This window comes from Saccoglossus kowalevskii, chromosome 17 (genome assembly GCF_978046115.1).
Source record: "Saccoglossus kowalevskii chromosome 17, keSacKowa6.1, whole genome shotgun sequence".
Taxonomy (NCBI): domain Eukaryota; kingdom Metazoa; phylum Hemichordata; class Enteropneusta; family Harrimaniidae; genus Saccoglossus; species Saccoglossus kowalevskii.
The window spans coordinates 24,804,294-24,832,156 of NC_140657.1; the positions used below are offsets into that span (position 1 = coordinate 24,804,294).

Genomic DNA, 27,863 nt, shown 5'->3' on the forward strand with positions numbered 1-27,863 from the left:
CAAATATTGCAGCTTTGTGATTGAGGTGTGCAATAAACTCCTTTATACTTTGCACTAGAGAACTACATGTGAAGAGGTCGTAACCATGGTGCGAATAATGTCGGGTCGATACAAACATAGAAAAGTGTGCTAATTGGAGTGATAAGCGGTGGTACATTCTCTACCTGTACCGGTAATTTACACCTATTGTTTTCTCTCCGATAAGGTCTAAACAGGATAATTAGCACGTTGCCACACTTGTTGCCATGTCTGTAAAAATCGGAGAATAAAACTTCTACTCATGGAGCATTAGTGTTAACGAAACAAAAGGCCCACTGTAAATGACTTTTGTCTTTTATGATATTTTTAAAAATAAAAAACGATACAATGTAATTTATCATCCATGTTGCACGATTGACCTGACACAAAATCCTTCTGTTTTTAACAATGATCACTTATAAATGAAAGGCGTTGACAATTTGAACAAACGTAGACGATGCCAGTTTTCGACGACAGCTTGCTTCGGAGCTAACATTTTAACTGTGAACGATATGGGCGCAGCGTGAATATAACAAAAATGGTTAATTCAATAAGTTGAAGTACAAGAACTTGATTATACAGTGTAGCCGATAATGAACGTAAATGGCAACAACACGATGCGGAATGCAAATTTGTCCTATAAATTTGCACGTATACACTGACGCTGAATACGAATGAGAGCATTATTTCATTAGCATCAATATCTTATTACTGGAATAAGATATCAATAAAGGGCACTATTACTATTATTGTCACGTGATTTCAGTTTTATGAATAAGAATAATAACACTGAATATTAAAGGCCACATCTAGATGCCATAGTATGAATGTGTATTGTTATTCGAATTGTCTTTCATTGTGAATATTATGATCTACATCCACTCTTCAACATTTGAACCATATAGTTCTGACACCTGTAATTACCACTGCAATGTAGAGCACATTTTTTTGCAAATTAATTATTGGGAAAGTAATAATTTATATTTTTTTTGTTGGGAAAAAGTAATAAAGAGGTAACCAAAGTTTGAATTGTTGTGGCAAGGATGAGTCGTTTCGGTGTTTTCGGATTCACCTGTTTTGTGTGCTCCGGTCATTGAAGTGCGACCTCAATTCTAATTTGTTCAGATTCACTTGTTTTGTGTACCCCCCCGGCATTGAAGTGCGCCCTCAATTTTAATTTGTTCGAATCCACTTGTTTTGTGTTCTAATGTCATTGAAGTGCCCCTCAATTGTATTGTGTATTAAACTGGCTAATATTGTTGAACAGCTCGGTTAATCACCTGATCAGATGGTAAAATTAACATCCCTGGTCATCGTATTTGTGGGTGACTAGAATATCAGAAATCTATAAAGTCTCATCGTATGACATTCCTTGACACTTGTTGGTGTTTTATCTGGTACTTGACAGACATTCTGAAGAATTTGGCTCCATCGAACCAATTTATATAGTAGTTTACATCGGCTATTATTCACCCATCACCATTGGGCGTGAATAAACTACGCTCTGATAGAGCTGTATTATCCCATAGAAGACGAGGATTCATGATATGAAGGTATAAATCCTGGGTTTATGCTTGTCTAATATTAAAGCACTGTTACAAAAATCATAATTCGTATTACTTCCAGGTTTTATATGTTTACACACCTAAATTCTATGAAAATGTAATTCATGTTTTACGTCAATTTATAATCCAAAAGCAATCAAAATAAATATCACAAAATATCCAAATTATGTAATAATGCTTAAAATAATACAAAATAGACAAAATTTAATTTTCCTAGTATACAAGAGTTATTTGATACGATAACAACGAATAATTAATATGTCGTGGCGGGGTAATTAGAACCAATCATTGTTAAAACATTACAACAAAATAATTAATCCACGCATATTTGTTTTGCAAACACTCTAGAACTCATGCTTGACACTTTTATTTCCAAGGCCCCTAATGCCTCTCTGCTCTTTTCCCCGAAACCTAGTGACTGCACTGCAAAAATACTTGTGCTGTGATGGCATGGCTTTTGTTTTACTGTCTGGATCACTGTCTTTCATGGGAACTCTGGTTTAGGCTGTGAAGTTCCTGTAACACTGGTGATTGTGACCCATGGTATCACCATACACCTCGGGAAATTGTACGCAAAAATACTTTGGTTCACCGACTAGGGTTTTCCTTGTTTGCTCTGCTGTTATGTTTTTTTCTCCATGTGTCCCTCCCCGTGGCTTTCGTTGCGTATGGAAGTTATTTTCACTCGAGATGCGTTGTATTCAGCTTCGCTTGTGAAAGTACGGCTGTAGGATACACCGCATCACTCGTAAAAATAACTTCCATACGCCACGGGAGGGTGTGGCGTTCTGTCATATTATTTAATACTTTCAGGATTCAGCAAAATTCATATAAGGTTATAACACTCATGGCTCATTCGCATGCAGGCAATACACTAATTTCTTATAATAATTTTGTTCAGTTAAAGCCCTATTAACATATTAAAAAAATATGTTCATTCACTTCTGTAGTCGATCCAATATAAAGTATTGTCATGCCAAGCAGAGACCGATTTTGTCACACATGCGCTCTAATTTAATAATAAATAAATAAAGCGCACTGTTCGATATAAGACTCATAGCGACGTATATAACGCAAGCAAAAACAGACATTGTTTAAAGGGCGGCAGTCGTCGTGCCGCGTTCTGTTCGATATGGGACTCATAGCGACGTACACAACGCGTGTAAAATACATTGTTTATTTACATGAAATTCGAACACGCGCTTTAAGGTAGCGAGAAGGGAAATTTTCACTTTTTTCTTGATTTTTCAAAAATTGATAAAACGGTTACTTTAGACCTTGATACATCACCCCGGGTTTACAAAAGATCGAAATTGCGAAAAAACGTTGCTCAAATTAGTGTTTTAAAACACTAGCAGAAAAGACTACAACTGCCGTTTCGTGGATATTTGCATAGTGTTTATCTTTGGAAGGAATTAAATGATAACATCTTATCTGTATACTCTGTTGTTGACGATTCTGATATAACGGGTGATAAGCTTCCAGTTGCAAACAATGCGTGTTTATTCAACGTCCATTGTCAGCATTATTGTCAGTTGAGACTTCGTCGGAGAAATATGGTCATACAGTACTCATTTCGCCCAACCTTCCGTTTTTACATCGACCGCTTATCGCTTAATTTCCGGTCACGCGGTCTTGTCCGACCGGAAACCGACCGCATTTTAATCGCGTTTTTTTTTTCGCTCGCTCGCTCATTGAAAACATTGACCGCGCGCCCAAACACTGAAAACTGGCACATAGGTGGTCGAAATGGTGGTTTTGATAGTAAAGTGTGAACATACAACTAGTATTAACTATTATTACATTCTGAACGACACTTCAAATCTAATAGCTGTATTACACTTGTATCGTGAAAGCAACTGAACTGGGACTTCTTGTTACGTGTTTTGGGTGCTTGTTCTAGATGTAATATTTTTATTTTTATTTGTATTTTAATGAGACAGTTACGTGAAAAAAGCCTAGGTAACTCCTTTTGACAGAGCAGAGAAACGAGGAAATGTTAGTGATTAATTCCCAAAAATAACGATATCGAATCCACATCGGTCCACGTCTGGTAAAATTTGACATTCAATTTTTAAAATTAAGTCACGATCATTGAATGAGCTCGGTCTATACCGTATACGTACCGCAAAAGTGTTCCCACAAAAAATATTTTCGACTAAAAACGGCCACATGCCCTGAAAAAATCGAACAGAGCTTGACATGTATGAATAATTTATTGGGCTTAAAAGAAAAACGTGTCAAATTTAGTTATAGCCATAACTACTTGGTGGACAGTCGATGAACAATTCGAAACTCAGGATTCACACGGAAGTCCTTCAGGGCTGAAAATCATCGACGCTACTCTGGTTACTTTATTTCACAACTTGCAGAGAAAACTGATTCGCGTGAGCTCTAATGTATCTTAGCCTAGTATTTTCTTTTTGAACTAAGGTCAAATTCCATCAGTTTGTCAAAATATATGTTTTTCAGCGAATAATTTTGAAGTCTGTCACAGCACAAACAACTATGTGAATCGACGCCGGTGATTGGATTGTACGACTACCCTTCAATTAGCGTCAAATATGCTTTGTTACAACATCATTGATTGGCTGAGAGTCACCTGATCGGAGCACGAACTGGGTCACAGAACCATATTTGTCAGTATTATCAACAGGACTTTGCAAAATAACCACACCCACATTTTCAATCATTTTTAGCGCGGAAATTGCCAACAAATGTAAAAAAAATCGTGAATTTCATGGATTCGAATAAAATAAAGCAAGCGATTGATAAGGATGATTATTAATATTTTCCCCGATGCTCTTCAAATTTTTATTTTTTTTATTTCAAGGTAAGAAATGGCTAGCTGAAGTTGCATCGTCTTCAATGCGGTTGTTTCACCGCGAACAACTCTAGCTCTGTTTTGGGCATGGTTTAGTTTTGCGATGTAAAAGAAAATATATATTAAAATAATAATACTTGATTAATTATTTGGGGTTTCAGCCCACAAATTACGGACATGATCTCCATGAATTACGGTCAATGTTTGTCTTCTCTCGGCTGATTGTCACGGTGTTGATCGACGCCCTTCCTAAACTCAGTATGGAGAAACCAACGGGGATCGACATTCCAAACAAACAATCGAAATTATCAACGAAAAACGAGATTTTTCTAGATATTTACAAACATACTGTCATGACAAACATATGTAAAATTAACAAATACACAAAGAGGTGTAATATTAGGTTTTATTTTAGGCTTAGAAATATTTTCTTTCACTCAGCCCATGCATGTAACTGCCATTTAGCTTTACGGTCCTTCAGCATCGGGGGAAAACAACAATAATTATACAAAACACATTGCGAAGACTCAACAATCAGGAAAGAAACCCCAGACAACCCTGTCGTACTTGTGTTGAACTACATTTTGTATTTCACGTCAGAATATTGTTTAAAATAAAATATTCAGTCCAAGCCAAATCGAGTTCAAAGGGTCAGGTTGCGTGCATATAATTATATATAGTTATAACAAAAAGTATTTGAACTTTTGTCTGCTGTTCAACATCTATAAAAAACAGAAAGACAATTATAAGACAATGTGAACCTCTGAAATTATTCTGTTAGTCCGAATTTTAAATGCGCGCGAGCGAGCAGGTGGGCGGTGATATTTCGGGGTTTGCGCGGTCGAAAAAAAAGCGGAAATTGTCCGGTCGAATTCAACAAGCGGTCGCAAAAGCGAGAGAAAAAGGTGATTGGAAAGCGGAAGCGGGCGGGAGGTTGTGCGAAAGGAGTACTGTAACTTTGCACAACTTTCTTTTAAATCGTTTTATTTTCCAAGTCAATATTCTATTTTACTAATACATTTTTTTCTAACGCAATAGCGAAGAAAAGAAAGAAAGCGTTGACAGACGAGGCAAAGAAAAATCTGCCACTCAGTGTCGCACTCTGACACAGCAATTTTTTTTCAAACATCGGCCATTTTGTTTCACCATGAAAACCGTTTTATTAGATGTCTCATCAGAGACACTTGAAGGATTAGCTTGTTTGTAAACTGTCAGCGTGTACTGTGGGACAGTAATGTTTGTCAGAGGATTACCCCTCGTTGTTCGTTTGCATAACAATGGAAAACCCGAACGTTCCTGGAGTACGGACTCAAATGCCAGCAGTTTTCTTCATTTTTCGCGCTCGAGCTTGAAATTATTCATTATCTGACACTCTTTATGAGTTCTATGATATCAGTGGTTAATATGTTTGGCCATTTTTAGTGTATAATTATAATAATGCAGCAAACTGTTTTTCGGGTTTTTCTCGAGTTGAAGTTTTGATCGAGAACGACTCATTGGGACCGCCGCCAAATCAAGTGCGTTCGGACTAGGACATTCAAACTCGCAGTTATCGTTCAAAACATAATGATGGTGCGAAATATGTCTGGGTTTTAAAAGAAAATGCTTTGTCACAGAATAATAGTCTGTTAAAGGTGCCAAGTATGAAATAATTTGGGAACAAAAAAACAAACCTGCATATAAATCGGAATAATAGGTCTTTTGATTATCGGAGACGCATTTCAATGGACTTGATTACGGACAATGCATAACTTAAATTTCACCAGGAAATTCCGCAGTGTGCTCTCGCAATCGCGTACTTAGTCATTTTTACAAGGTTCGCCATTTTTGATGTCACGTGATAATTATGTATACAATGTCTGTCCAGTTTGTGCGAACTTGCACCTCTATACTTAGTCTTTTGATATATATAACCTAAATTACTGTTCTGAACGAGACAACAGACAGACAGAGAATGTTTTATTTAAAAACGTCACAAAACCTTCTCGCTACCTTAAGCACTGCGCGACGACATCCGCCCTTACACTAACCAAACAAATGGTTTGCATCCCTCTGATCGTCAATCTTGCTGCCCCAATACTTTTGGGGACTTTCTGTAAAAAACACAAAACACGAGGTTGTGTACAACTAACGAACATTTTACTTGGCAGATACTTAGCCCTGTAAATGCTGAAAAGCGAAAAAACAAAACAGCGAAATAATTTCAATACTTGCATAGTTCACTATGTTGACCACTATTATGGTAGTATTCGTAAGTTCCAACGCTGGTCACGGTCAGATATTTATATGAACAACTCGAAATCGGAAAATACAACCATAATTTCAGACGAAATTTAACATATCTGAGCCACAAACAGAAATAAAAAAAACACACTTTAGTCAAATATCGAGAAAGCTAGCAAATGCATTTACGCCATGTCAACCAAATTGTATCAATCGACTGACGTCGGTGTTGCCCTACTATTAGTCCATGCAATATCTGCAAAAATTAAGTCTGTAAATGATCGTGTCAAAAAGCTATTGATAACATTGATTATACTGGGACTGCCAGTTTTACAGTTCTATGTTTTATATTATATTTGATGCATTTCTCATTTAATTGTGATACTTTTCCTTTTTTCATGTAAACGCATGTAACAGGACAAATAGCGTGTTACAAACAAACATAAACGTCGCGAAACGGTAAATTGTCGCAAAAATGACCGTTGACCCTGTTTATGCGGAAGTAATCCAGGAACAAGTTCTCCATATTGGTATTTACAGAAGACCAGACATATTGTTTGGACTTCAATAACTTTTATAATATTGCATGTAAGCGTCGTTTAGGGAAGTTGAACACAGGAGCATGGAGACATCGGACGCCGACAAAGTCGTTAAAAATGTGAGTGATAATGTGAGTATATTCTGTTGTTGACTTCAACTGTGATCACGTGAGCAAACTTAGTTGTCACGATCATTTACTGCATATGTATACACTCGAGATGATAAATAACACTATAATGAGTGTTTCTAAATTGGAACACGTGTCTTAGTCCCAGCATGACAAAAACAAGTGATTAAGTAACTGTGTGAAACAAGTGATCATGATACTTGAAATTTGACCGTGAAGTTTCCAAATGTGTTATGTGAACTAATATTTTGTGCTAATCTTGACTAATTAAAGATTTATACAAGCCCAGTGTGCTGCTGAAGCTTTAAATTAGAATTGTCAATTTAAGTTTTGACCTTAATTAATTTGGCAGTGCTATCGTAATACTATGGTCTTCAAGGCCGGAAACCATGAGATAAGAACGCATAGAGTACAGACATGCTAGTACTATGGACGGTGAAACATTGCCACGACCTACCTTCATGATCTCGAAAATAATCGGTCAAAACACAGATTACGAACCATTGGCTGAATAAAAAACACTACGAACCGATAACAGTTAAAGCAGGCATAATAGCCCGGGCGAAAAAAACAAAGAAACAAAAAACAAACACAAACCTCAATTAAATGACATAATCCAAATAAATGAAAACAGACACCAACTGAATTCTCTAGTAGAACATGTGGTGAGGCTGGACAGTCACAGATTGCGGACGGCCAAAATTATATGGGATTGGGGTTGTCGAGATGTCTTAATTCGAGAATTGTTTGAGTCGTTACCATGGAGTCATAATCAGCGCGCCTACAAATATTACAGCTTTGGGATTGAGGTGTTCAATAAACTCCATGTATACTTTGGACTAGTGAACTAGTTCATTACATGTTAAAAGGTCACAATGTTAAATTTTAAAATGAATAATGTGGCGTCGATCGCGATACAAACATAGTGTGCTATTTCAAGTTGGAGTACCCCAGGCGCTCAGTGGCGGATCCAGAGGGGGGCAGGGGCCATGACCCCCAAACGATCATTCATATCATCTGGATTACGCATAGCTTCTCTGCGATTTACGCTCCGTAAATGTTAAGCGAAGCTTGGACCCCCCAATACATTTTGCTGGATCCGCCCCTGCAGGTGCTGGAGGTTGTAATGTTCCGCCCGTCAGGTAGGATAATGCTACACAAACAACACTCCAGTCTGACTGCTATCGGAACTGAGTTCCGCCAACTCACTAATTAAATGCATGCGACCTTTGCACTTTGAACGATAGCGACTCTTGACGTAGCTGGTAATAAACAACTGAATATATTAACTAACCATATATGGGAGATGGCGGGTATGTCAACGTTGACCATGTTGGTGTTTTTATCTCAGTTTCTCCAGCGCTGTCGTCGATCACATGTGGCTGAGTTCATTTGAGAGTTACTTTTGTCGGAGTTTGTGTCCTACGGTTTTCTACCACGATCTGGATTTAGTTCATCGACAAATTTGTTCGAAGTTTCCCGTGTCAGACTGGAGTTATTTTATGGACCAGCGTAATTAATTGCGTGCATTGGATATTATTTTGCTTTTATCATTATTAATTTGCTCTTGTGATAATCTTGAAGAAACATGAAATCACGGAAATGACAATTACAATTAGGTTTTGATCCAAGCCTAGTTCTTTAACGACTAGCGGGACGATTTGAAAAATAAGAGATTTGCCCGGCCGTAACCAGTCGGCAAAAACGCATCAGTGTCACGGCGGTTTACAATCCCTTCAATTGCCATAAACTGTTCATCTTTGAGAGATGGCACACCAGGAATGTCTTCTAAAATAGTCTTTAAGGCTTATTTCAGCTTTTCCCTAGCAATCTTGGCCAAATTTTCACGTTATGAACAGTTACACACAACAGTCTAAACCGAGACGCACGCTGACATCGAGAATTGAAAATTTACGACATTTGCTATAAATAGAGTGGGCGTTTGATTGACACTCGCGTCACCCAATCAGCGCTACATCTATTTTATGAACGGCGCACTCAGTTCCGATAGCAGTCAGACTGGAGTTTTGTTTGAGTAGCACTATTCTACCGGGCGGGCGGAATATTACAACCTCCAGCGCCTGGGGTATATTTGGAGTGATAAGCGGTGGTACATTTACTACCTGTACCAGTAATTGACACCTATTGTTTTCTCTTCTATAAGGCCTGAAAAAGATAATTGTTGCCGTATCTGAAAAAAATCGGAGAATAAAACTTCTACTCGTGGAGCTTGAATATTAACGAAGCAAAAAGGCTCGCTGTAAATGACCATTGCCCGTTCCCGATATTTAAAAAAAAATAAAGAACGATACAATGTAATTTACCATCCAAGTTACACGGTTCACCTAATATCAAATCATATACAATAATCACGTATAAATAGAAAGGCGTTGTCAATTTAAACAGACTTGTATATGTAGACAATGCCAGTTCTCGACGACAGCTTGCTTATAGGTTTGATACCTGTAATTAAAGTTCTTGCAAGTTTCAAAAAACAACACTCGAATGTAGGGCACAATTTTTGTTTCCAAATAAATTTTTGGAAAGCAATAATTTATATTTTTCTTTGTGGGACAAAATACAGGGATAACCAAAGTTAGAATTTTTGATGCAAGGATATGTCGTTTCAGTGTTTTCGGATTCACTTGTTTTGTGTTCTCCGGTCATTGAAGTGCGCCCCCAATTCTAATTTATTCAGATTCACCTGTTTTGTGTGTGTTCCGGTCATTGAAGTATGCCCTTAATTCTAATTTGTTCGGATCCACTTGTTTTGTGTTCTAATGTCATTGAAGTGCCCCTCAGTTGCATTGTGTTTATAACTGGCTAATATTGTTGAACAGCTCGGTTAATCGCCTGATTAGATGGTGAAATTAACATCCCCGGCCATCGTACTAGTAGGTGACTAGAATGTCAGAAACCTATAAAGTCTCATCGTATGACATTCCTTGACACTCATCATCTGCCATTGTTGGTGTTTTGTCAGCACGTACATTTCATCAGTTATTATTCACCAATCACCTTCGGGCGTGAATGCACATGGCTGTGGTTGAGTAGGATTCATGATATGGTGGTATAAAACTTGGGCATCATCTACATGAGATGTGGGTTTTCTCTGTGTTTAGGGCACATACATATGATTCAAGTCATGTTAGAACTTCTTTGGTGCACTCGTGACCAAGTCTTGTCAAAGTCTCTGGATGTGCAGTCTTATTAATCATGTTTATCAAATCATAATGCTGATTTGGTGTTTAATTTTGGCGTCTTTGGCTTCTGCGTCTTCAATACCACAATTATTTACCAGTTTCCGTAAACGAGTTACAAACTGGTCAATGCTTTCAGTGTTGTATTGAGTGGCACGCCGAAACTGATAAATTTCAAACTCTGTGTTCTTTTTGGGAAGACAGTAGTCTTTTAATGCTTTAATCAGTTTCTTGTAAGCGTTGTCATATTTAGGATCAATAACAAGTCGTCGCCACCTCGGTCCAAAAGCATAGCTCTTTTCTGCTCTGGGTCAGTTCTCTTCCAGGCTACACAGATATTTTCGTTTTCAACGTGGTGCTAATGTACTAGTGTCCCCATGGATGTCAAACGGAGATAACTGGGAAAACGTAAAACCTGCTTGTGCTGCCATAATGAACACCAGTCCAACGAAATACGAGTGAAAATTCGCAAACAAGTTCGTACAACCTGATGTCTTCTACTGAGAAGTAGTAGTTTCTGTTGGGCTCACAATCCTCGTCGCCAATGTAATATCTTGAGACGTCCGTGTAGCATTTGGTAGGAGAGAGACAAGAGATGAGACACGACACACACTGAGTGCTGATAATACTGACACGTGTTTATTCAAGTCCAGGCTTTATATACTTTAACCATTGTCACATAATAATGACACCTGGTCTAACAGACCATTCATATTGAGATCACTACAGTAACGTTTCAGTTAATTTAACATTTTTATGGTGCTGGGTACTTTATGTTCTAAGATCCAATTACATGAGGTTTGGTGCTGTTATTTGTGTTGGAGTGTGTATGGACATTACGTTTGCCTAATACTAAAGCAATGTTACGAAAATCCATATTTTGTATTTCTTCCAGTTTCGATATATTCACGCACCTAAAGGCTATGTAAATGTAATTGGTTGTTTGACATCACATCACAAAATAAGCAAATTGTGTATTAATGTTCGTCACGCTCACACACATCTCATGAGTTCCAAATATATATATATATTTGCGGGGTATGGGTGCATGTGATTATCTGAATAAAGTCAGCTTCAACTTGTTCACTTGTTTGCAAATTAGCCGTTAGCCATTTATGTAGTGCTATGATTAATATATACTTAGAAAAATCAGTATGCTGTGAACAATTGTTAATCCGTGTTAGCTACATGTATATCAGCAATAAACATTAACAATCTCAAAATATAACTGTTATAAGTTTAAGTATAAACAGTGAAAAAGATTAGTTTGTTCATATATCGATCTAAACCTTCATTAATTGTTTGACTTTTATATTTATATGTATGTCACATAGGGAGCGTGTAGTAAAGAACACCATTCTGGACTATCACAAGGATCACGTGACACAGGTAATATAATTGTAAACTAGTGTTATGAGGTAATGGGAATACCACAACGTAGATATGAGACAGTCGTCGTTTGTAGATAATAACAAACAATTATTAACTGCAACTGAGAGATATATGTCCCAATTAGTTACTTTGGAGAGACATATCTTCCTGTACCCTAGACTGGCAAAGTCGGGACTTCTTTTTTTATTTTACGAAAAGAAATAATTAATTGTTTTTCTAGACCGTTAAAGAAATCCCGACTGGACGCATCTGCGGGCATTTGACTGATATTAATTATTCATGATGTCATTGATTATTCATGAGTGGGTGTGTGAAAGTAAACGTGACCTTTTAAAGATTGATTTGATTCGATCGCAGAGATGGATACTTTAACTTTTTTAAGTGCAACGGCGATACTTTCATCCATGTTTACTGAAAACAAGTCGATTTAAATTTCCAATGTATATAAGTAGTCTTTCAAAATCGCCGGGACCTCAGAAGTGAAAGGTCACGTACATTAACATAGATATACAGCTGCACTTTGATTCGTGGTCAATGCTAGTCAACATCTTTTATTTAGCATAATCACCGGAGTGATTCCGCTCCGGTTTTCACTCCAACGCAGGGTGTCGCGATCGCGTTAAAAATGCTAAATTGATAATTAATTATATTTTTTTTGTAAAACAAAAAAGAAGTCCCGACTTTGCCCGTCTACCTGTACTCCTAAGCTTAAATTTATGATACTTGATTGCATTGGTCAAACATTTCTCAAAAATCAATAAAAAATTACTGATTATATCCGAGTACAATAAACGATGGTTTTATGCAGTTTAAATGCATATGGATTTGTGTGTGTCAATGCACCATTCGTATTTTATCTATGACTGCAATTTAGGGTCTGGAACTTGTTCAACCTGACATCTTCATCTATTTTGTGTAATGACAGTTTATACAAGAAACAAGTTGACCTCCTTTCCCTGAACAGATAGATCAAATCTCTTGTTAATATTCATATAATAGATGTGACCTTTGTTAGTGGGACTAAATCGTTTTTGTTTCTATTTTCAAAAGTTATGTAATGCACATTCCTTAAGTTGTTTAATAATAAATGGGCTTTGATGTTACTCAACATCTGAAAGCCATCTGATAGTCCAGTTGACAATTTCATATATAATAAACATTTTTTAGGTTGATAAAATGCAACTCAATTTCAATATCCATTTGTAAACTTTGTTCACGTATTCCTTTTTTGAAAGGGGTTTGGGGCTAATTTGTGTCTGTCAATTGATAGATTGTAAGTACTTTTTCTGAGATGAGAAATGTATATTAGAAAGTGAGCATTTCCACACATTTTAACAAGATTCGGCTATGTCATCTGAAAATTAGTATTCCAGAGAGGCATGTATTGAGATGGGGTTCACTTTATGTTATGAAGGCCTACTGAAATATACCACACATGTTGTTCACTAACTTGGAAGAGAGGCATGAATTCAATGTGGTCACTTTCAATCAGTTGTGTAAAATCGTAACAGAAGGCATGACACTTGTTTATAGACATGTAATTAAATTTCAAACATGCCTTATATTCTGTACAACCAAATTCAGAAAATTATTTCCAATCATTTATTGCAGTTTAAAAGCAAGTCAAATGGGTTTTTCAATGCTCCTCTTCTATTTATCTACATATCGCTGTCAGGGAAGCTCATTCGTCAACACAACTTACAGTTCTATCAGTATACAGACAACACACAGCTCTAATTGCATTCTCCCATCAGGATTCACATTTGGTTATCAGGCCCGTATGAGATAAAAAGCTATGAATGCAACAAAACTAGATTCAGCGCAATGCCATCTCTAAAACAGAAGTCCTCCCGATTCGTGAAACCATTCACCTGTTTAATTGATCAAACCATCATCGGCTCACATTCAGTTAAATCAGTGTAATCGGCCTTTGACAAAGATACTTGCAAATTTACCACGTTCGCTGCATTAGGCATATTAACACCTGTTCCACCACACATATTTTGACTATTTCAGTTCACTATTATACAAACTACATTCAGTAATCTTATGCAAACTTCATTTATTGATGTTAATTTCATATAGTCTTTTAAACAGATAATTTTCCCATAATGATACTTGTGCCTTGTAATGAAACCAACGTCAACACCGGCTTTGTGGTTAACTAGTTCTGAAACTGTATTTATTTTGTGCAAGATATACTGAAAACTATACTGATCGTAATGAAAAATAAAAATATGCACCAGATTCTGTAATGTCCATGTTTTCTATACAATAGGAACATCTCTTCAGTAATCCATTGCATATACACTCAGTATCATGCTCAGTAGTGCACAATTTGAAATCGATTTCAACAGCCTTATGGTTTTAATTGCATCATTATTTATTATTTTGGTTCAGTAGAAGACATTATTATGGGTGAATGTCATTAAGGATACTGGGAATGAACACAATTTTGACACACCAGTGTCCAGTGTGATAATTGTTTTCTATGTTACACACATTGGAAATTCACTTTAGTAATCCATTGCATATACACTCATCATATACGAATTTTAAATCGGCATGAACTGCCCTATGGTCTTAATTGCATCGATTTATTATTTTTGCTCACTAGACGACATGACGAGTAAAGCTATCTCAATTATCTGTAAAGAGTTAAAATTGGCAGAATGTAAAACCTTTTGTCGTACTCTTGATGTGACCGAAGTTGAGATTGATACAATTATGAATAATAATCCACATGATACTGAAACTCAGAAATATAAAATGTTGGATTTATGGATGAGACGATGTGGATCAAAGGATACAGCGTCAATTTTATATGACAAGCTATTTGAGATGGAATTCTTGAATGCTGCTGAAAAAGTGAAGTCTTTACCACAATCACAAGGTACATATTCATTTGGAAGCACATATTTATATAGAAAAAAAATATTTGTTTATCTTTCCATATATTTCTATTTCTTGACCTGATTTTCTATACACTGTAAAACCATGTATTTTCCTCGGCGTTTCATTTCACTATTTTGATGTTTCACAGCTTTTTTAAAAACTGGTAGGGAAACAACAAGTTCTTTTTTTATTCTACATGTTCATGTGAATTTATTTAGCATTTATCTATTGCTCTAACTCATATGTGCTTTTGGAACCTAAACTTTTGATACAGCATATGTGTGACATTTGGAAGTTCAGTGACTAAAATTTATATCACTATATGAAGTTTTCCACCATATTGAAATCAAGCAATCATTTTGAAAGTTTTTTTGCCAAAAAACAACTGTACATATTTCGTAACTACATATCGTAACTAAGTAAATTATTCAATCCATGATTACATACATAGCTGCTAACTATATATGTTGCATGCAATGTATGAGATTCGACTTGTGTATTATCATCTAGCACAGTGAGTGTGGAATGGTGTGTAGCATGTCTGCTTAAAGTAATGAAGCGATTGCCATGATCATGGGTTGGAACTCTGTTTCCTGTTGTAACATTTGTTCGTATGTACAATTTCTTAAATTAATTATTTCATCAATGTGCATGTAAATTATAGTTGGTGAAAAATTTATTGACAGTAAAAGTATAATTATAGCCTAATCCACTGCAAACTGAATGTGTTGCAACATGCAAATAAATTGTGATGACTGTATGATTTGAAAGGATTATGATTGGAGATCTATAACACTATTCTTGTCACCATTCAATATATGATAATTTTGTTTATTCTTATAGGTAGTACTACATCTGTTGATGATATTGCTTCTGGAATTCAGGAAGTATCATTAGGTAAGTACTGTTGTTAATGCTCATTGCCTTAATCGTAATTGATCTCATTGTTAATGCACGAGAAACAAGAGACAGACATACATAGTTGTAAGTTAGGGGGTTACGAACCTTGACACCTGCATGATGATAACAAAATAAACAGGAGGTAAACACTCATTGTTTGGAGGCCAGGGAGATTAAAATCCTTGTGTATGCATTTCTTCCTTTAATCCCAATTCTAGTATCTAGTAATTGTAACAATAATATCTTAAAATGGTATTATAGTATTTTGTAAATGTTCGTTTTCACATTGGCCTGCTTGAGGTTTTTTCTATAACCAAATTTCATACTTATAATCTGTACAGTCAAGTGCAGAAAATTATGCCTAATAGCTTTTTGCAGTTTTAAAAGCATGTCATTTGGGTTTGTCAATGTACCAGTCTTATACCAGTCAATTTTGCGATAATGTTAATTCTCTAATTTTAGCTCCCCTGACATTGTAGATGACAGAGTGAGCTGTTCATATAGGCGATTGCCTGTTGTCGTCCATTTCTTCTTCTTGAAAACTGCCAGATCAATTGCATTGATAAGTATTTATTTTTGCTTTCCTAGGCCAACGGCCCAAATACAAACATATCAAACCAATGCTTAAAATGTAACGGGTACAAGAAGAATATGATAATATTCTCGGTTAATGATTGCATTGATACTTAGTATAAAGGTACCTTGGATGAACCTCTGTCAGATTTGTTCATTTCATGATGATATCTTTAATTCTCTATTTTTGTCAAATATGTCATTAGTGGTAAAAATGTTATTTTCTGGAATTGAAAGCTGCCAGCTTAATGGCTTTATTGGTACCTGCAATCTGAATATGCAATATACACTATACTTGAGATAACTGTATGCTTTGAAAGCTTATGATTTGAGATCTATAACACAATTCTCGTGCTCATTCAATTGTTTATAATTATAGGTAGTACTGCATATGATGAATGTCCCTTAGGAACTCAGGAGTCATCAACTAATTTAAAAAAAGGTAAAGTATGTTCTCAAATTTTCATTGTCATATTTACACTTACCAATAAATAAAATCAATATTCTTTTTAGCCAATGGTTTATTGCAGTTTAATAGCATGCAATTTTGGTTTGTTAATGCACCAGTAACGTTCTGGTACATTATTATCTTTCCAGGAGGGAAATGTAATAACAATCGTGGGAAATGTAATAACAATTGCATCATCTTAAGATCGATAGTCCAAAATAAGATTGAACACTCAGATAGACCAAATTCACTGACAGATTCATTTCATGTATAAGACTTTAGTTATTGAAACCAATTGGTCCAACTTTTGTCCAGCCAGGCACATTATGTGTATAAATAATGTAAACTGGCCACTTTCAATCAGTTTGTGTAAATGTATTTGCATCATCCATGCTGTTGCGAACAGTGATGAGAACACAATGTATGACACGTACTACTGCTGAATCTTGTCAACAGCCTGGTGAGGATCTTACACTCTTACTCTTTCATGGCCGATAAGTGTTCTGGTCTTTACTTTTATAAAAGGATGTTTACACATAATGACAATTTACTGGGATGCATATTATTTAGTTTTCAATGTACATCTTATTTCAATGAATCTAATAAATAAATATGATGACCTAATTTATTTTAGATTCAAATACATTCATAATAATTACCTAATTTGCACAATAATTTCATTTTCGGTATTGTGCCGTTTTTTTAAGAATTGATCTTCACATATAACCCATTTTCCGCTTCGTGTGAGATCTCGCGAGACTGTTAAATTTGCCTAGCAACCGGTTGCTAGTCACGTGATACAGGTCAAGCTTTGATTCAAAATGGTGATAAATCGTTTTGTGTTGTGCGTTACAGTCTGGAGTGATTTCTGGCACGTTTTCAACCATGACTCATAGCGAAAGAATGACTCTACCACAGCTCAAATGCTTTCACCGTAAATTGGGCGTTTCATCGTCCAACTATAAAAAGAATATGCTTTTTGCAATCATTAAATCTGTGCATGATTTGGAACTCCAGGAAGACCCTAATTTAGCAATTGTGGTTGTAATTTCACCGATCTTTTGAAATTGCCAGTGAAATTACTCCAGTGATTTAAATAGTGTTCCATAATTTGGTTTGTCCGACGTTTTCAACTATTCGGCGTTAGCACTTCCCATTAGCCACATTAGCGTATACCATGGATCTTCTAGTATATAGCTCCATGCTATATATACATACAAAACGTCTTGCAGTCGCCCGTATTGCAATACCGTATGACTTTTTTAGTGCAGGGAACAAACGTACATGTCCTGGCTGATTCGCTGTCAAACGAAATTATAGCTTCAAGTATCACAGATATTCTTTCGTGATGAGGTTTACATTACGCAGGGCAATGCGGTTGCCATCATATTAAACTGAAAGCTTGACCTGTGCCTTGTGACTCAACTGGTTGCTAAGGTTCATGAATTGTAGTCGCGCGCGATCTCGCGCCCGGGTACACGCTAAAGGCCTTATTAATTTTGGATTGAAATTAAAATTCGAGCATACTATCTTGCTAAATTGTATAACCATATCATTTCATTTAGATTTGGTACAAAACAAATCAGATTTAAATTGAACGCGTGGAAGAGGTGCGCTTGAATAAATTAGACTGCAAACCACAGATGTAAATATAATTTTGTTGTTTTAGTATTCAAAAGTTCAATACCGTAGATCACATTGTTTTCTTGCTTCTTGTTTGAAAGGCTAATCTTATATTTTGAATCAATTTTAATATATCTTCAAAACTCACAACACATGAGTTTATTCTAGCTTTCCTAGATTATTATTGTATGTAAACTTACATTAACAATTTTCTATGTAGGTCCCAGAAGGCCAAGAACGATGAAGATCAAAAATCTGAAATATAGTGAACTGGATGAATTCTGTAGTGACATGAGTGTTGAGAGGGAAAATAGTGAGTACATTGTGTACATATCCCCAAAATAAACCAGACCAGATTTCAGTGTGCTGTGTAAAGGAATTGCAACACTGTGATGCATGTATGCTATTTACTTGAATAAACAGAAGATAGATATAAGTCTACCCACAATGTATTAGTCTCCATGCGTCTTTGCATCCATGCCCTTATACATGCATCTTAAAAAAACCATGACGGATTGTCGTCAAATTTTACACATAGCTAATACCTTATCTGGCACTTATGCACAGGTATAACGATGGACAACTGCCAGCCTTTTTTAAATTTGAGAACGCACTGAAATGTTTTTTACGGATGCAAATTCGTTTCAAACATGTTGGGTGTCTATGTCTAGTTTTTGTTCCTAAATAAGATAGCTAATGCAGACAAGAATGTCTCTGCTTCCTATGCCAGAGACGTTCCTAAGGCTACCAACCTGATTAATAAACGAAGGGGGTTTCTAAAGCCAAAATAGATTGAACCAAAATGTGGGCAAGTCTAAACCAGCTGTGGACGAAAGACGAGAGTACTTTCAAGCCAACTTAACATGTTAAAAATAGTCCCAAAATAAATTATGTGTTGCTATGCTAACTCAATTCATTCTGTTGTATGGAATCTATATAGGTGTTCATATCTGGTTCAAGTCTGCACATAATCTGTTTCATCGTTCATATCCGGCTTGGATTCCGTTCAGTTTGACAAGGATACCGTACAGGTGTACAGGTTCTGAGCCAGGATTTCCAAAACCCTTTCTGTCACTTGTATGGCTTCCTGTCCAGAATTTATTGGCTCGTTGCAGTTATATGTCACAGCTCTTTTCGCATTATTTTGGTGGAGGAGTTCCACCAATCATACACATCACACTGACATCATCCTGTGGGTGAATCTGCCGCCATTATCTAGCTCGGTCTGAAACCTACCAATATTGACACAGATACTGTGAAGAAGTCATGCTAATGCGAGTACCCACGCTTGACACAACTTCAACATGAACACATTCTTCTGTCCCTCTAAGCTTCAACTGGTAGATTTTTTCAAGCACATTGCCGATATAGATAAGTGGGGAATATTAAGTCATGCCATCAACTCTGTTTCGTCTATCATTTTGTGTGTGAACTTTTTAATATGTGAATTACAGTGCAAGGGCTGACTCATAGTGCATTATGCTACATAAACCATATTCTATAATTATGTGACAGGGCTGTGTGACCATCTTCATATCTTCATGGCAAATTAATGCAGTATCCTTGTGTCAACTAGGCCTGGTAAAAGATTCCACCATAGTCACACCCATTATAAAATGAATCCCCTTCATTGGCTTTGGTCTTCCAATTGAACTCGAATTGATCACAAATATGATGCAACAACGACTATCCTACGAGTGATCGGTGCCTAGCACCTTGTTCCTTGTTGTTACGGCTAGCATTTCTTCAGCAATCACCTCACATTTATTATTCAAATTATACATGTATTATTCAATTATGAACAACTTTTTTTTTCACTTACACTAACCCGCCCAACTTCACAAGCTTACTAGTATTACATTAGTTCTTCTAATGATGCCCAATGTTGCAATAATTCTGGCCATACTTATCTAAGTTAGACAATATTTAACTATTATCTAAAGAAAGTAATTGACAGTGACTGATAAAGTTGCTCTAATCCATCACTGCTCATAATAAAACATTAAATATTGTAACTTTGTCAAACATTATGAGTTAGCTATTACGTATACCGGTACATATCGATTTTTGTTGATTTGATATTGTTATCATGGGGTGATTTGTATTGGCATATATATATTATACAGGTTCTTTGAAATTTTACTCACATATACATAGTTTAGTGCTATTACAATCCCAACAAAACAATCATATTTAGCATATAAGCACCTCTAGTATTTATGTGATTATTATTTATTTTCATGGGGATGGGTCTAGAAAAACCGTTTATTTCAAAATGCAATAAATCGTATGACACTAATGGATATAACTATCGTTATATACTCGTTATAGTTTGTTGTGTGAATAATACAAGAGCTGCCTCCGGGAGTGAAGAGCATCCATATGCATTGCCTTACAAATACAGTGACTTAGTACTTACACTAGTTTCTTAACCAAAACCATACACATTTTGGCATATATCAATTATATAACTTTGATTTTAAATTGTACACACACTGATTTCACCCAAAAAACCTATTAGCTCATTCAAATAGTGATTAACCACATACGAGTATGAAACGTCAAATCAGACATAGGAACTGTGGTATTTACTGTACAATTAACAGTGGAATGCATTTATGTATATCCTTGCAGCTAGTCTGAGTGTGAGGCAATAGACCATTGTTTGACAGTCCCTCACTGTAACCTTTATTCACTATGTGCTTTTTCAGATATGGATTGGCGAGGACTTGCTGAAAAGTTCGGATATAACAAAACCAAAATTACGCTCTGGGAGCAACGGCGTACCGACAAACCAAAAATGAAACTAGTCTTGTCACAATGGGAAGTACGTAACGAAGCTACCATTGGAAAGTTATATGATGTCCTTGTTGAAATGGGGTTGTCACATATTGCAGACGAACACTTATAACGTTATTATCCAAGTTCAGTGTTTCAAGTACTATCACACTTATGTAACGATCTCAGTCATATATATGGAGACCACTGCAATAACTCTTGTTTACATGGTCTTGACAATACTGACTTGTATTATTGTGTCCAAGATGAATTTTTTCAAAAATATATTATAACAAAGCTTCCTCAATTATATGCATTTCTGAGATCTTAATATGTATGAGTTTTTACTCTCGTTATCATTATAGATTAAGAAACAAAAATATAAAGTCTATTTGATTTGTATTCCATCGTCAACAATTTGTTGTGGTTGTAACAACAAATTTCACTCAATCATCCTTAATCTACGGTATATTATTAATCTATTTGGAACATCAAACAATTTCAACTATTTAATTTTTTAGAACCTCCCAAACTACCGGGCAAATTTTGATATACTGATTTTGATGTATTGATTCATTGTACACTGATTGTATGCCGATTTTGGTGTGTTTTTATTCACTGAACACATATATGAATGTATATTCAAAACATGTCGTGTAGTGCTTTCACCAATGACACAGATCCATACTGCTTATTGATGGTCAGGGCGTCATTTTTATTCACATACATACATATTTCATTCTGATGTGCATTTTAAACATTATTGATATTTACTGATCACATCGGTAGCAATAATAAACTGGATTAGACGCGAGAAACACGCATATCCAGAATAAAACGCGTCACTTAGTAATTAAATTATTTTGTATTGATTTGATATAATTTTGTATGTTTAATATCATAACCTACACCAATCTCCTAACAATGTACATTGTATATCAATTATATTATGGGAGATATGTACAGTAGTATTCTTATAACTATAATGCTTATGTGTGTGTTTACTTTATTTATGCAATCGGGGATAGTTATTGTTGTTACAGCAAATTAATACAGTGTGAATTCTCAGCAAATAAAAGCATTTGAACTATTAACTGTACGTACAGGAAATTCAAAGCGCAAAAACATTGATTAATCAAAAGTATAAAAAAACTGTTATCATAATACAAATCGTATTGTACCAAAAAGCAAACAAAACAGGCTAAAAAACATTCCCTGATGCCCCCTTAACTATTTTTTATGGATTGATTACAAAATATGCAAAGGTTTAGAAAACTACTTAGTTTGACAAATGTTTGCCAAGTAAAATTAAAATGGTCATAAAAACATTTTAGTTGATGTAGTTAACATTGTATCATACTATCTATGTCTATCGATGTAATTTGAAACAAAATTGCTCAAAAATTCACAACATGCATTATTAGAGGCATTGTGTTTCTGGACTGATTGTTACAAGGTTGCGAGTTAGCGTCTGGGTTAAACTGTGGTGTACTTATATTCCACGGAAATGTACTTAACTCGTACTACCGACCTGTTTTACCTTTCGTTACATCATGTCAATGGTCATTGCGTGATATCTGTTCGTGGTTTATTACGGACAACATTTAATATTTGATATCTATATGTCGTTTATTATGGACACAGTTTAACATCTAAACGCAGTTGGTAAATTTGCATGGAATAACTCAAACTTGCCCTATTTGTGCAAACATGGCTCTTTTTGGAGTTGCAATGGTTTACAGTTTGAATGAATGTATGGAGCTATAATGGGCATAATTATTAAATTTATTCTTGAATGACCCTTTGGTTATCATGTCTGCCCGCACTGTGCGTGAGTTCGACTCCAATGTTGTTGTCAATGATCGTTTGCCTGTATTTTTGAAATTTGGTAATGTAATCCAGATGTATTTATGTACTACGCTTTTAATTTCTGTCAGCAATCAAAGGGCATTGTCAGATTTCAAATCAATATGGTACAATATCTGTAGCATCGACTAACATGGATTTGCAGGGCACCGCCTAATATAACTGGATTGGGCAACAGAAATGTGTTGTTTAAATAATCGGCGCACACAAGTGAAAATTTACTGGTTAATGCAATTTAATGGATAATGAAGTAATAAAGTATATTTCAAACAATAATAGTTCAAACTTGATATACATTAAAAATCTTTTCTTTTGATTGGCATGTTTATAATCTGTATGCAAGTAACAATAGTTCAATGACACTGATAACATTCAACTCCACTTGTGTAATGACCTCTCGAAATATGCATACATGAAAACAAATTGCAAGGGAATAATATTTTCATATTTGTATGTAACACCTACTCATTTCAGTTACTAATGCTTAATCTGATTGGTAAGACATGATGGTAAAATATTTAAACACTCAAGCATCTCAATCTCTTGATGGGTTTAAACTACATTTCTATACATTAATGTAAATAAAAAACGAGAAAGTAATCCAACACAAACTTCATTCCGATATATTTAGACAGAACGATCACAAAATAAAACAATGCATTACGTACGTAACCGCAGTGGTCTGCAACTCCAATTGAAAGATAACAAATATTTACCACACACCAAAATAAACAATTAAAAACAATGTGACAACAATCATATAGTGGCTAATTTCGTTTTAGTTGAAAATACAAGCACATATTCACGAATTTTATTGGTTGCAATAGCATTTTTATTTGAGTAATTAGCTTCTTATATATTTTATAATCCTTGTTCGTAGCCTGTCTTTAAATAATCATTAAATTAGTCCTCTATATATGTACCCATCACACTAATACTTGGTAGGTGAATGTTTGATTCTCTATTTGAGAACCAATAAAATTATGCGTGATGCACTAAATTCACCTACGTGATGATGACGTAATTCAATGTATATCACAATCACCATGTGTTCGCTAAACATACCTCAACAATTGTTGTCGTTAAAATCACCAAAATGTATTTAGCCCTTTTTGAAAAACAGTTAAGTATTTATGCAAACGTTTCATGCATTGAAAATATGCGGGTTACACTTAAAAAGCAAGCAGCAAAAAAAATGTATAAGAAAAACGCAAATTTGTATTCATGTGTATTATTCCAGTACTCTTCTCGTCGAATCAATTCTTCTTAGGACGATGTGACACTGTTGATTGTGCACGTACAAGCTACACAGAAACAAACAAATCAATGATAAGTAAGACACAATATCATCACATAGTATAAATACCTGAAGTAGTCGTAATTCAGTACATTAGCTGACACGCAATTGTTATCAATACGATACATATGGCCAGGCTGCTCCACAGCCTATATTCAACAAGTCACAAGTATTCAGGATTGTGTTAAACTGCATATTTTGGTACATTATTGTGCAATGCTTTCTTTTCTGGTAGTGTTGATTTGTTTTTGCTGTGAACGTCCAAGAAACACCGAGCTGTACATAGTCACAACAGACTACTTTCTGAACAATCGTGTTATCTTCAAAAAAGAATTGTCACATACCAGCGCTACGTTATATATTAATTAATGACTATTAATGACTTACATCTTGGTATCTGGCAAATATATCCCTTTTTCTTGAAGCAGTAGTAATCGTCCATATCACCGTTGTTTCGGAACCTAGTAGTGTAACAAAATATACCACAGATAGAGTCAAGCACTGATCAATGTCCGTAATGTTATGCAGTGACCGCTGTCCATAATAAACGGCATATGAATGTTATCCGGATGGTATCAGTAAGACAAAAACACATCCAGCTCGGTCATGACGCAAAGTTTACATTCACGCATAAAATAAAGCATTAACGCTTGAAATCAAGCATAAAATCAAGCATTAACCCAGCAGCCCCATGTACTATTACATTGACTTGACTAGTTAAGGGTTACACGGAACGCCGTTAGTATTTATGATGTACCTTCATACCCTGTAACTTGTAGTCATAAAGTAGAAGTCCATTTACTAATTCTAACTCAGTAGAGAGACCTTGTCCATTCGTTACACCCTGGTCATTAAATGTGATTTATTGTGTGTGTGTGGGGGGGGGGGGGGGCTTCAGTTAATAATACGTGATATTTGCAATACTTCACCGCCATTGCAACCATTGCATATTTCACTTTTAATACAATACACACATGATATCTTGTTTTAAGTCAGTAATAAGAATGTGTGTCTTACCATAACTGAACGCAATTTTGTCCTAGAGGATTTTTGCCGGTCGCATCGTCAGGTTGATTACTTGCCCATTTCTGATAACTTTCACACATATCGTGTACCCATACTAAGCTGTCACCAGTGTGTCCCGTACCTGTAGGTGTTGGATCGTAAAGGCCAATCCAGAATCCCGATTTATGACATGCCGTTGTATTCATACCAGCATCGTTAATGGTTTGTATTATTTGTTGGAACGTTGATTCGGTGTCTATGGTGGCAAGCCAACCTCCTAAAGATTTACATAGTAGTTTGGCGCCATCCCAGGTCGATAACCGGTTTTTGCAGAAAGCTTGGTATTCATAGCAAGTGCAGTGTGTGTAAGACGCTACGTGGAAGAACAAGTACAATGTGAATAAGTAAGATGAGGTTTCAATATCACCCCCATCGAGACATATAAGACTATCATTATCTTATTTACAAATAACTTTTCAACAACAATTCATCGAACAATCTAAAGCTAGTTTCCAACAACTATTATTTAGATAATATAAGTTTAGATTTCAACAACTGCAAATTGACAAATCTCAGGCTTGTTTTCAACAACATTCGATCGAACAATCTGAAGGTAGTTTTCTCATTAAACAATCTGAGGCTAATTTCTACGATCTAAAGCTAGTTTTTAACAACACCGGGCCCCATTGTCAAAATATAAGACCAGTTTTTCAGCTACATCTCACCGACAAATATGAGACTAGTTTTCATCAAGATTCCTATTATCAATCTAAGCTTACTATTCAACACCAACCCATTGAACATTCTAGTGCTACTTTTCAACAAAACGCATTAAACAAATCTAAGGTTTTCAACAAGGCTCCATTGACTACAACATCTCATTGAACAATCTAAGGCAACTTTTCATCAACATCTCATTGGCCAAATCTAGTTCTGCGTTACTCTATTATCATATGCAACCCAAGCATAGTAAAACGTTATTTACAAAAAGCGATCTAGCCGTGATACAAATCTAAAATAAAACCTATATATATGCTTTATTCTTTCGAATGTTTCTTTTTGTAATATGTTCACCATTGAGTCTTCCACTGCTTTAAATAGTTAAAATATAGCTTGCATAATCACAGTCACGAAGAATCCGGAAATCATTTTCCATAAGCAAATATGTTGTTGTGTTTGATCAGGCCTGGAACATTTATACTATTCGGTTGAACATAGTTGTTGTAATTTTATGTGGCAAGAAAGAGAATCGCCTTCAGCTATCATAACACAAAATGAAATTGGTTGGCTGATAACATCTTTGTGGGCGAACCCTACCGATGATCAAGTCAATGGTATAAAATATGTATACCTCACATTAAAAGTAAAATCTTACCCATTGTATACAGGAGAATAAAATAATAAATACATACCCGTTGAGCTTACATAGGCTATTTCAAATAAGATGAGAAGAGTCACAATCATCATATTTAATGATGTAGAGAATACCATGTACTGTAGAGTGGAAATTGTTGAATTCCCGTGTTATTCATAGCGAGATTGAGTTAAATTATCATAAAACGATATAATGAAGTAGAATATAGATTATTCGAAATGTTTTCCCATTCATAATGTTATATTCATTCGTACCTCTCACATAGCGGAGGATTGTACGAGTGTATTTTGGGGATTTTGACATTTTGGCATTTTCAAATACTTTATGAATCAATCTGTCCACCATCTGTGTATAGACCACGTAGAAAATTAAGGGATAAATAAACCAAGCAAACTCGATTTGTTGATGATATTTGCAACATAGCTACAAACTGCTGCTATCCAACACCATTTGGCTATTAGAACAGATGAAATAACATAAGCAAAATATTGTAAGCAGAGTCCGTCATTACGGGAATAGAGCACAACATACAACTTACCCTGTTACAGTTCCTACGCGGAGATAACTCAGCACTACCAATACTGCGGTGGCGATGAGTCTTTTATATTAAAACTGGAGAATAAGTACCACGTGGCGCTATTCATAGACTAAATTATTTTTCACATTTAGGTAGAAATACTTGTCACAATGATTTATAGTTTCACTTAACTTCACTTATCATCGTATGTTTTATTGCCATTCCGTTCAGCAGTCTACCGTAGCCTCCATGGTAGATAGAGTAATTTTACAAACTCCTAGATCAGCATGTGTTTAGGGAGCCAGGGAAATATGTATACCTCGATTAATACACCCAAGGTAGCTACAAAGTATGCAAACATCTGATCCACGTGTTTCAATAAGACATGTACGCCATTTGTTCTTTTTGCCGCACCAGAATGAGGATGATCAATTAAAAGAACTCATTGTTAGACATCGTTATTTCGAAACTATAATATACTACATAAGAGATTATTGCCTTTTCATTCTGAAAGAAAAACAAACAATTTAATACACCATCCGGTTTAAATGCATTTTGGATCGGTAGTTCAGATATAATGGAAAAGCTCGATGGATCTAAATCAACATATTATTTCCTAGTAGTGAATAGTACACTTACGCCAAATGTCACCCAAACTCGCGATATAACTAACCAATGTGATAACTACTGAGAAGCT

The 27,863-nt window shown here is 35.6% G+C and overlaps 2 protein-coding genes across 5 annotated transcripts; one reads left to right on the forward strand and one right to left on the reverse strand.

Annotated features, from left to right (window-relative positions):
* Positions 1-7,127: 7,127 nt before the first annotated feature.
* LOC102810391 (uncharacterized) lies at positions 7,128-23,248 on the forward strand. 4 transcript variants are annotated; one of them, XM_085492445.1, is made up of 7 exons: positions 7,128-7,300; positions 11,832-11,886; positions 14,507-14,782; positions 15,628-15,681; positions 16,637-16,699; positions 18,549-18,641; positions 21,040-23,248. In XM_085492445.1, exons 1-7 carry the CDS (start codon positions 7,253-7,255, stop codon positions 21,237-21,239), a joined length of 789 nt encoding a protein of 262 aa, XP_085348571.1. In that variant the 5' UTR covers positions 7,128-7,252; the 3' UTR covers positions 21,240-23,248. The 4 variants fall into 4 exon arrangements, with proteins under 4 accessions (XP_085348571.1, XP_085348572.1, XP_085348573.1 ...); XM_085492446.1 differs by having other exon boundaries at positions 7,128-7,288; XM_085492447.1 differs by lacking the exon at positions 11,832-11,886 and having other exon boundaries at positions 7,128-7,288.
* LOC102800515 (C-type lectin domain family 19 member A-like) lies at positions 23,190-27,221 on the reverse strand. Its single transcript, XM_085492449.1, has 5 exons — positions 27,188-27,221; positions 26,687-26,768; positions 25,287-25,647; positions 24,657-24,730; positions 23,190-24,276 (listed from the first exon to the last, which is right to left on the reverse strand). Exons 2-5 carry the CDS (start codon positions 26,763-26,765, stop codon positions 24,239-24,241), a joined length of 552 nt encoding a protein of 183 aa, XP_085348575.1. The 5' UTR covers positions 26,766-26,768; positions 27,188-27,221; the 3' UTR covers positions 23,190-24,238.
* Positions 27,222-27,863: the final 642 nt, after the last annotated feature.